Source organism: Aegilops tauschii, unplaced genomic scaffold, assembly GCF_002575655.3.
Source record: "Aegilops tauschii subsp. strangulata cultivar AL8/78 unplaced genomic scaffold, Aet v6.0 ptg000543l_obj, whole genome shotgun sequence".
Taxonomy (NCBI): Eukaryota; Viridiplantae; Streptophyta; class Magnoliopsida; order Poales; family Poaceae; genus Aegilops; species Aegilops tauschii.
Window position 1 is genome coordinate 80,815 of NW_027332781.1, and position 11,461 is coordinate 92,275.

Below are 11,461 nucleotides of genomic sequence, written 5' to 3' on the forward strand. Positions count from 1 at the left end.
ACCAGAAGAAAAGCCGAATAAATAACAACATAAAAAGGATCAGAAATAAATAAAAAACTAAAACTAAAACTAAAAAACCAAATAGTTTTTGTTTTTGGTTTTTGTTCTAGTTGTGCTGCCTCTAGAGGGGCGGCCCGGGCGAACCCTAACCACCGCCCCTACCCCCCATCCACCCGCTTTCCTTGCCGCCGCCGGAGGAAGCCGGTGAGCGAAGCTCGTCTAGCAGACGGCGGCGGCGGGCTTGCCTCCTTCCTCCTCGAGAAGGCCTCTGGCTAGCGCGCAGCGGTGCCCCTAGGCACTATGTGGGGGGCGAGTCTGGGTGCTGGGGGGCGGCCCCAGGGATTCTCAGTGGGGTTATGCCACCATGGCTGCGCGGGCAGCATGGGGGTCGGCCGTGGCTTCCGGTGGCGACAGATTTGGGGTTCTCTTGCCCAGATCCGTTTGCTACGGCGGGTGGTGGCTCGGGGCGCTAACCGGCAGCCTCCAATGGCGTGGTTGGAGATGGTCGAAGGTGCGGGAGCGTGCTGGGGCTGGGCATGACCCGGATCAGGTGTCGTTGGCGTCTAGGGTCGGTTCTGTCCGGCGGCCGGCAGGGCTGCGGGCGGCGGCGCGTCACGGGAGCTAAGGATCCACCCCATGCTTGGTCTTCGGGATGTCTCACGTGGCGGTGGTGGTGGCTTGCTGTGGCGCGCGATGGAGGTGGTGCATGGTTGCGGCTTCGATCTGGGTAGGATGCGATGCCCTTCTGGATCTGGTTCGTGTGCTGGTGGCGGATGTTGTGCTATGAGATACGCTCTCCTCCCACTGCGGCGGGCGGCCCGAGAAGCCCCGGGCTTGGGGATTTGTGGTCTGGGGTCGGGAGAAATCCATGCTTTGCAATGTCCGAGGCTGACAATGGCGACGCCTACGGGCGCCGTTCCCTCCGTGGAGGCGTTGTCTTGGCCCCGATCCATCTCCCTCCCTCATGCTCGGGGGAAACCCTTGGTCTGACCTACGGACTAGACGATGGCAACGCCATAGTGTCATTCCCTCCTTGGAGGCATCGTCTTTTTGCTCGAGGTGTCCTAGTGGTGCGGCTCAAGTTGGTGTCGGCCATGGCTCTGAGTGTGAGTCTCCAAGGCGCAATGCACAGCGTCGTCGGCGCTCTCTCGACGATGCCCACCCTAGGTCTACCCAAGCCCTGACGACTTCCTCTTTGGCGCAAATGGATGGGGTACGTTGGTTTGTGCTGTCGTCGGGTGTTGGTCATGTTAGGTCTTTGACTTTGGTCGTGACGCTTCAGGCTTCAGGTGGACACGTGCTACCCACGATGCCCACATAAAAGCCAAAAAACATGTTCGTGGACACCTACGGAATTACCTCATTCTTATGTGGTACATGTAGGCTATTTTTTAGAAATGGAGGATGTACCTCCGGTCTCTGCATCGTTCATCTGAACGATGCATGCTGCCATATTATTAATTATTCACAAAAACCATACAAGGTGATACATCAATAAGCCTGAAGCCACCAACTTGGCAACGTTGTTGCTACTCCTATCCCGTTGATGAAGGTGTGCCGAATGTCCGGACCTAATATCAAAAAGATATCGCACCAAAACCTAACATCTAAGCCGGTTGTCCTATCCAAGCCACTACCTGGATTGGGACACACCGATTTGACACACTCCCAATAAACACCGCACGCTCAAGGGATGGTACATCTGGGCTATCCCAAGAAAACCACATTACCCGCGTAGCCCCGTGGCGCCCGTGAGGACCAGAGTGAGGCGACCAGCAGCCGGAGCGCCGCGGCTAGCTCCGCCCCCATGTGTCCTCCGTGCCGTCGCGAGTCCTAGTAAGAGCTTCGCCGGCGCCGCCTCTAGCGTGTACCTCCACGCGATCACCTGCGCCGATCGTACTGAGGTAGAAGTTCTTGGCGTACTCCTTGCAGATCTCGCCGCAGTGCATAGGCCTTCTAGAGCCCGCCGCTACGCACCTCCAGCTCCCTGACAACGGCGGGCGGCGCTGCCTGCTGTAGTCAGAGCTGCCGCTTGAGCAATGTCTTATGCTTCACCACCACGTTGTACACCTTCGGCTCCAACGAGACGACGGCGACGATGCGTCGTAGGCCGGGATGACTGTCGGGCTCACCTGGTACGCCATGCTACGGCCGCCCGCGCCGCTGGCCTCCCCCGGCTCGGAGTCGCCGAGGCAGGCGTACTTGAGCGAGCAGAGGACCCACTGCTGCCGTTGCGGAGCACAGGACGACGCTGTCCCGGCCGACGTCACCGGCGCCGAGACCGCCGGACGAGGCTGGTCAGAGCAGCACCATGGTAGTGGCCATCGATGCTAGAGCTTGCCGCCGCAGAGCAGATAAGAGGAAACAGAGTTCTCTGTTTCTTCCCCTGCAGGAGCATTCAGCGCAGGCATGTACTGTATGACGAAATGGATTCAGCAGGACCACGTGCTGTGTTCCTCCCGGCCATCCATGTCCTCTTCACCAATCAGTTGCACAGATATGTAAGCACAAAACAGCAGCGCCATGCTTCACTCACATCCGTATTCCATCCACATGAAGTTTTGAACGATTTAGTTGATGGCAATACTGATGTGTGAGAACTATTTGTTGCATCTGCATCTGTAGGTGGGTGATATCCACCATCCTGGGAACATTCACCGGTTTTGGCATGGGCATGATCGGCCCCGGCATCCGGCCAACTGTCAGCCAGCTGCCGATGAGGAACAGCGTAAGGCCGCCGTCGACGTCGAGAATCCGGCGGTGTTCCAGTGTAAACATATGTTGTTTAGAGTTAATTGCAAGAAACTACCACACTTCGGCACGTTGTTACGAGACAGTACCACTAGTCACATTTTTTGCAGTTCAGTACCAACTCAAAGCCTAAGTGTTGCAAAACGGTCTGACAGCCGTATAAGCACGTATTGACCACGTATCTGACCGACCGAGCCCACGTGTCAGGTGCCACGGTGGCCTACCCGCGCGCATCCGCTCGGTCACTCGTCCCAGCCGGCTCAGTCGCACCATGTAGGTGGGTCAGGTCGAACCCGTACGGGACGAACCCTAGTTTCCTCTCCCCTCTCCCTCGTCTCCCTCTCCCCTCTCAGGCGATGGCGGCGTCGACTCCCGGCGGCGGTGACGGTGCGGGCGGGTACGGAGACCTTCCCGGCCTCGGGAGCGATGACCACTTAGGTCTGGACGACGTCGACGGCTCCAGTTCGTACTACTCCAGCGCAGACGACGTGGATTTGGAGGAGGAGGCAGCGCTGTCCATGGAGGACAGGCTGAGGCTGGCAGAGATATGGGTGGCCAACCCTAGCAGTAGCCATCAGTGGACCAGTGGAGCAGCTGGCGGTGTGCTGTAAGTCCCTCTCTTCTCTCCTTCTTTCTGTATATTTCAAAACAGGGGGCTAGTGTTAGTTGCTCATGATGTTGTTTGTACTGTCAATTGTAGTTTGGATGATGCTGTTTGGGATGTTGGGATTCATTTTGATACACAACATAATCTGGATAGGAAGATATGCAACTCAGATGTGAGATTTCTGAACTTATATGCACTGATGCACACACAAGGTTATTCCTTCTCTGATGAACTGTACCACATGAAGAATTTAGGCAGTGGAGAGGAAAGAGAGCATGTGTTAGAATTGATTGACACAAACATCAAACTGCAGCAACTTAAGAAGGAATATGAGCATAGTTTAGTTCTGAATTTGCTAGTGAGGGCAACAACACCTTTTGTACGTCAAATAGAAGAAGATTTAGTGAGATCAAAGTACAGCAATGTCTGTCAGAGGAGAGAAGAAGATTTAGCAACTATATTGTATGAACCACCTTTAGTGTATGATCTCAGTGAGCCTGCAGTTCTTGCTGTTGATAAAGAAGGTGTTGTTTTTCATAGTCAGTGCACACAAGAGAGCAGAAATTTCAGTAAGGGGAAGCTGAAAGCTGTAATGGAGGAAGAGGCACTGCTAGAGGAGGGACATAATAATAGTGATGACTGTGAGGATGCATATGACAGTGATAACAATCCTTTCTGCATGGAGAAGTACAGGATATGTGAAGACACAGAGATAATTGAGGGGAATAAACTAGCAAAGCAAGAAGTTGAAGATCAATATTCAGATGGAAGATTCAGAAGAGGAACAAGTACATTATGAGGGTGACACTGAGGTTGAGGATTTGTTTGAGATGGAGGAGGAGGAGGAGCAGGAGAAGGACGATGAGGTCAATGTTGTTGCAACAGAAGAAGCAGCAATGCAAAAACCTGCAAAAAGGAGAAAGAAGCTGGTAGTTAGGAGAGGCCCTACTACTAGGTCATATTCAAGTGTGTTGGAGGAGGTGAAACCTGATTTCATTCCTTCATCAGATGAAGAAGATGATGGTTTGCTTTTTGAGGATGAAGATGATGGACATGAGCCACTGTCATTTGTTCTACCTAAAGGGAGGAAGAGTAGGGCCAAGAAAAGGAAACCAAGGATCTGGTACAATGACAAACTTGAGCAACCACATCAGCAGTTATGTCTGTACATGTGCTTTAAGGATCAGCAGCAATTCAGAGATGCTTTGTTGAGCTTGCACATCACACAGGCCAGAGACTTCAGGTATCACAGAAATTCAGACCAAAGGATCATTGCCTGTTGTAAGAAAGAGCACTGCCAGTTTTGCATAGTTGCTGCAGTTATCAAAGGGGGGAAGACTTTTGCTATTAAGAAAATAAGGCTGGAGCACACTTGCCCTGGCAGCACTGAGACATCAAGGATTAGTGCCAAGTGGCTTGCAAAGACCTATGAGTCACTGTTCAGGTCTGATCCAACCACAATGATTAACAACTGCAATGAGAAGTATGGTGTTGATGTGCCAAGGCACATGGCCTATAGGACCAAAAACCTTGTTGTAGAAGCTGTGCTAGGAAGCACAAGAAGCAGTATCCCAGACTTAGGGATTTGCTCAGACCATCATGGATACAAACCCTGGTAGTAGAGTTGTAGTTACAACAGTTACTCCAAAACCAACTACAAAAATACCACATCCAGAACCAATCTTTCATGCTATGTTCTTCTGCATAAATGGAGCAAGGGAGGGATTTCTCAATGGATGCAGACCATTCATTGGTTAGTTATGCCATTATCACTGCTGCTCAAATCATTGTTATTTGTACATCACAATCTTTTTAGTTCATTGTTAACTATGCCAATATAGTTTAGTAATGCTTTATAGTTCTTTTTAGTGACTGAAATATATAGTTTAGTAATGCTTTATAGTTATTTTTAGTGACTTAAATATATAGTTTAGTAGTGCTTTATAGAAGTTTAAATTGTTCTTTGGTTGCAACAACAGGTGTTGATGGATGCTTTATTAAGCTCACCACTGGTGCTCAAATCCTGGCTGCCACTAGAAAAGATGGGAATAATAATATTTTCCCACTTGCATTTGCTATTGTTCGACAAGAGGACACAGTTAACTAGTGTTGGTTTCTACACCAACTGAAGATATGTCTAGGAGGAGAAGTTGGGAAATTTGGGCGTTATACTATCATGTCTGATAGACAGAAGGTATGCATGCATCTTCCTGTTATGTTCTTGCTGTTATGTTCTGCATTAGCATGTTATGTTCTAGATGCAGTAGTACATCAGCTAAGTCTAGCATGCTATGTGAACAGGGGCTACTAAATGCAGTAAACCAAGTTTTTCCAAACTGCCATCAAAGATTTTGCCTTAGACACCTCTATGCAAATTTCCAGAATGCTGGGTTTAGGGGGGAAGATCTTAAAAAATGCATGGATAATGCCAGCTATGCTTATAACCAGCACAAGTTTAACATTGCCATGAATGACTTGAAAAATGAGAGTGAGGAAGCTTGGAAGTGGCTAAGTGGAATACCTAAGCACACATGGGCTAGGCATGCTTTTGACACTAACTGCAAGACAGACTTGGTTGTTAACAACCTGTCTGAGGTGTTCCACAAGTACATCCTAGATTTTAGGAAAAAACGTATTAGGACTATGATTGATGGTATTAAGGACAAGCAGATGGTGAGGTGGGATAATAACAGAGAGAGAGGAAAGGCATCTCTGTAGGAGATTACACCACATTATGCTGAGAAGCTTGAGGTGGAAAAGGAAAGGGCCAGATTCGGACACCGAAAGAGTTTCGGGGGTTACCGGATAAATACCGGAGTACCGGGGGTTACCGGAACCCCCTCCCCCCCGGAGCTTAATGGGCCTACATGGGCCTTAGTGGAAATAGAGGGCAGCAAGGGAGGTGTGGGCCCCCCCCAAGGCCCAAACCGAATTGGTTTAGGGCAAAGGGGGCCGGCCCCCTCTCTCCTCCTCCTCCTCCTCTCCCTTTGCTCCCCCCTCTCCTACTCCTACTAGGAAAGGGAGGAGTCCTACTCCTAGTGGGAGTAGGACTCCCCCCCTTGGGCGCGCCTCTCCCCCTTGGCCGGCCACCTCCTCCCTCCCTCCTTTATATACGGAGGAGGGGGCACCCCATAGACACAACAATTGATCCCTTGGATCTCTTAGCCGTGTGCGGTGCCCCCCTCCACCATAATCCACCTCGATAATATCGTAGCGGTGCTTAGGCGAAGCCCTGCGTCGGTAGAACATCATCATCGTCACCACGCCGTCGTGCTGACGGAACTCTCCCTCATAGCTCGGCTGGATCGGAGTTCGAGGGACGTCATCGAGTTGAACGTGTGCTGAACTCGGAGGTGTCGTGCGTTCGGTACTTGATCGGTCGGATCGTGAAGACGTACGACTACATCAACCGCGTTGCGCTAACGCTTCCGCTTTTTGGTCTACGAGGGTACGTAGACAACACTCTTCCCTCTCGTTGCTATGCATCACCATGATCTGCATGTACGTAGGATTTTTTTTTTGAAATTACTACGTTCCCCAACAGCTACTCCACCTGCAAGATCAAGGAATGAAGCCACTCCACCTGCAAGATCAAGGAATGAAGATACTCCATCAGGATCATAGTAGCCACCAGCAAGGACTGCTACTGCAAGATCTGCTTCTGCAAGATCTGCTACTGCCAGATCTGCTAGAGGGTTAGCTAGTGCAAGATTTGCAAGGCCTTTCACTGCCCCAAGATTTGCTACTGGAGCTTCATCTTCCGGTCCTTCTACTTCTGGTGCTCCTTCAAGTGTCCTAGGGAATTATACTCGCTTGATGTAATTCTTTACTGCCAGTGGTAACCATTGAGTGATAGAATGATTCTGATGGTTGCATGTTGCAACTTTGGTCTGATGTGTACCAGAAAATGCTTATGGATTTTGCTTCTGAACTAAGTTGTTTGTGCTACAAAACCATGTATGTTCTGATGTAGTACTAAGTTGGGTCTGATGTGTACTAAGTCTCATCTGGTCATTTGTGAACATATCATGCTCCTGTCAACATATTATGCCTGCAATATTTGGTCATTTGGCATTATTCAAGAATTCAATGCTTTTTGTGTTATTGCAAAGATGCTCCTGTCAACATATCATGCACATAAATTTGGTCATTTGTCAAGAAACCATGCTCATGTCAATATTATTCAACATTTTAGATGAGTTTAGATCATGCTCAAACTGGATGATAATGCCATAATGGCCACATACTTCATTACTAGGATCAACATACCAAATCTTTTTTACAAAGACACCTAGCTAACACATTACTAGGATCAACATGACTAGGATAAACATTCAGTTCCAGCAACACCTGACCACAACCATTCAGTAAACCAAGGATCAACCTGACCACAACTTGCATCTTCAGTGCCAAAAGATCACTTGAGTCTAAACTACTGACCAGTACCACTAAACCTGACCACAACTACCACTAAACAAGCTTACTGCAGCAGCATCTTAGCTGTCACTAAACCTACCACAAAGACAAGAAAAAGAAAGACAACATTCTGATATTTCCCCTTCAGTGCATCTATCTCTGCATTTTTCTCATTGAGCTGGTCTTCCAAAGACATAGCCACCACCTCTCTTCCTCTTTGAGCTTCAGGCAGAGCCACAACTGCAGTGTCATCTTCAAACACAGCAACACTTGATTCACCTCTCAGCCTACACACTTCATCCCGCAAATCTCCGATCAAATCACTCAAAAACTTGGGCAGATGATCATGATGCCATTCAACAAAGCCACAACTACCATGCTGTACCAACAGAAATCAGGGTTTGAGAGGGGAGAAGATCTAATGAACAGAAAAATAGAACAAAAATGAAGCTCACCATGGCATCCACGCAGGCGTAGTACCTCCGCCTGGGTTCTGATGGCTCCATGAGATCCATCTCGGGGCCTTCCAACGCGGCCTGCACCAGCAGAGCTTCTCCGGCTCGTACGCCATCGGGCTCTCACGGTAGGGCACCGGCGACCTCGATTCGTCCCCTCTCCTTCCAGAGGCTCGACGGAAGCTGGGAGCCTGAGAATGACCCGAAGACCACGACATTGCCTTGGACGCAGCCGCCGCCGCTGCCGCCCCCTGCGAGATCGCCTCCGCCGCCGGCCCGCTCAGGAATCGCCTCCGCCGTCGCCTAACCCTAGTTTTTCCCCCAAATCCCCAATCCGTTTCCTGTTCGCCCCCACGCATTGCTGTTATAACCAGGGCCACCACTCAGAGCGTTTTTTGGCTATAGGACAGTGGCCACGTTAGCGTTTTTTTGGCTAAAACGTCACTAAGGTTTGATTTGGACCAGGATTCGTTAGTTTAGAGGTATAACTTGAGCCATCTAACAGCCATCAAAGCAACATATTTCATCAGAGGTATAACTTGAGCCATCTAAGAAAGCATTAGCTAAATAACGTAGCATAGTGGAGTTCAACATAACCATAGATTCTTACAGCCATAATTAATAGATTCTTACAACATTAGCTAAAGACCATAGCATAGTGGAGTTCAACATTGTTCACAACTACTACATCCATACATTACACTTCACTAAACCACCCTTCACAAAAGATTAGCAAAGCCTTCTATCAAAGCAACATATATCATGATAGGTATGCTCTACTTCATCTACCAGATCATCTTCATCTACCTCATTCCTTCAAGATGTCATGGATCAACTTCAACTTCTCTTTGCTCTTCTCAAGTGAATTGAACTGAACAGCTAGCTGGAGCTTTAACTCATCCCTGCATTTTATCAGATTCTCATGTCCCCTCTTGAGATCATACATGTGAAGGTTCAGCTGCACATTCTCTTCTGTGAGTTTTTTCACAGACTTGGTGAGCTCATCAACCTGAATCTTTAAATTGTTGTTGCCTTCAGTTAGCTTTTCCTTCTCTTTCAAATGATTCGTCTTCAGGTTCCTAATGACACTGCCTTGAGCTTCTAGCAGGTTCATCAGCACTTTATACTTCTCTTTCAGCTTCAAGTTCTCTGCCTCTTTCTTCTCCATCTCATTCTTCATGCCAGCCACAGCTGATGCACTGGCAACCTCAGCTCTCTTCTCCTTAGCTTGCACATAGCTCAAATCCAACACCCTGTCCTCCTGTGCACCGAGAAGTTGATGGACATCTTCAACTAGTTTGTCATAGTTGGCATCCAGATTCCTTTTCTCTTCTTTAAGGTGGTGGATAGTAAGTGAACTTTCCAGGTTATCCTTCCTCCTAGCATGCCTGCTGTCTTCAAACATTTCCCAAAGCTTCAACAATGCATTTTGCATTGTGGGAGGCCACTCTGGGTCAACCCACGCAAGAAAACCACAATTCTCACTTTCCTGTAATATAGTAAACATTTATATTGTTACTCTCTCAAGAATTACAATTATGAAAGGGCACTTTTAAAAAATCAACTAAGAGCATAAGAACTACAACCTATACATGTGGTCAACTAAAAAGTGCTACTTCTACTGCAACCTATACTGCCTCAATTAAAAATTAGCATTTACACTGCTAACTAAGCTGCTGGTCATATATACTACTACAAAAAAGTGGGCAATTTAACTAAACATGAATATACATGAGCACATGCCTACACAACATGTTGCAGTGAGCTTCAGTACTAATAAATAACTAAACTATGAGCATCTCCACTACCAACTAAGCTGCTGCCCATATATATTACTAACATCAGGTGGCATGTTTAACAAAGGTGAGCATCAAAGCTACTAACTTACTAATAAATAACTAAACAATGTGCTTCATCATCAGTAGGAGTACTCCATCAGTAGTACTAACTTACTAAACAGAGGCTACCAACTATATTACAGTGAACATAGAGAGAGAGCATGAATCTTACAGGCTGAGCACAAACTAGAAACCTCCTGCCCGTCTCAAATGATTCAAAAGCTACACGACGCTCAGTTGGCAGCCGATGCTCCACGCAGAGCCCTTCTGATGCCTTCTCCAAGCCATTGTAGTCTTGGTCTTCAATGCTAGCAGGAATCTACAGGAGCAAATCCCCAAATCAGAAAACCAGATCAGCAAATCCCCAAAATCCTTAAATCAGAAACCCTAACCCTAACTCACCCTAGCTCTACCACTGACCTGATAATGCATACCGTCTTCGGAGGAGGAGATCTGCAGGTTGGACAAGTCATCGCTGCTCTCATCCTCGAAGACCATGGCGCGGCGGCGATGGCGGACGCGGCGGTCTGCGCGGTGAGTGGCGGTGGATTGGAGCGACGAGGGCGATGGGGCGAGGAGAGGGACAGAGTGCGGTTGGCTCCGGTCCGACGAGCCCCGACCCAGCTACATGGTGCGAACGAGCCGGGCTGGAACGAGTGACCGAGCGGGTAGGCCACCGTGGCACCTGACACTTGGGCCGGTCGGTCAGATACGTGGTCAATACGGGCTTATACGACTGTCAGACCGTTTCGCAACACTTAGGCTCTGAGCTGGTACTGAACTGCAAAAAAAATGACTGATGGTACTGATTCGTCACGACGTGCCGAAGTGTGGTAGTTCCTTGCAATTAACTATGTTGTTTAGTTTGTAGCTATGTGCCGTTGGTTGATGCTTGGGAGTTTGGCGCTCCAGCGTAAACAACGTAAGCACAGGCTGCACAACACAGCGTAACGGTAGTGGAAGGAAGCGATGTGCTTTAGGCGGGTATCCCATTTGTCTCTCCGTGGATGTAGGATGTAGTATTATCGCTTATCCCACATACTCGTCTAAAACACGATTTGCCCTTTTATTTATTGCTCCACACAAAGGAATCCCCTCCTCACGCTGCTCTTGCTCGCCACCTGCCCGTGAGCACTGGGCCTGCGCCGCCACGATTTTCCCTTTTTATTTATTCCTCCACATTCCCCTCACGCTGCTCTTGCTCGCCACCTGCCCGTGAGCACTGGGCCTGCGCCGCCACTCTCTGCGCACTCCCGAGACGCTGCCGCTGCCCGCTGCTACGATGGACTGGGAAGAAGCGGCGACTTTGCAGGTGGAGGCCGTAGCGGCGGCGGCGGTTGATTTGTCGCCGGTGGAGGCCGTAGCGGCGGCGGAGGAGGTTGAGGCGGACACAT

At 49.1% G+C, this 11,461-nt stretch overlaps 1 protein-coding gene across 1 annotated transcript; it reads right to left on the reverse strand.

Annotated features, from left to right (window-relative positions):
• Positions 1–9,037: 9,037 nt before the first annotated feature.
• LOC141031603 (uncharacterized) lies at positions 9,038–10,565 on the reverse strand. The gene is made up of 3 exons (XM_073506215.1): positions 10,488–10,565; positions 10,240–10,386; positions 9,038–9,718 (listed from the first exon to the last, which is right to left on the reverse strand). The coding sequence occupies exons 1-3, from the start codon at positions 10,563–10,565 to the stop codon at positions 9,038–9,040; spliced, it is 906 nt and encodes a 301-aa protein (XP_073362316.1).
• Positions 10,566–11,461: the final 896 nt, after the last annotated feature.

What these genes read in the sequence shown, in the direction of transcription:
- LOC141031603 (XM_073506215.1), bottom strand. Translation starts at nt 10,565, where the DNA reads ATGGTCTTCGAGGATGAGAGCAGCGATGACTTGTCCAACCTGCAGATC. An exon ending in AAGACGGTATGCATTATCAG is followed by an intron (nt 10,387 to 10,487) that starts GTCAGTGGTAGA and finishes TTGCTCCTGTAG; the next exon opens with ATTCCTGCTAGCATTGAAGA. An exon ending in TTCTAGTTTGTGCTCAGCCT is followed by an intron (nt 9,719 to 10,239) that starts GTAAGATTCATG and finishes ACTATATTACAG; the next exon opens with GAAAGTGAGAATTGTGGTTT.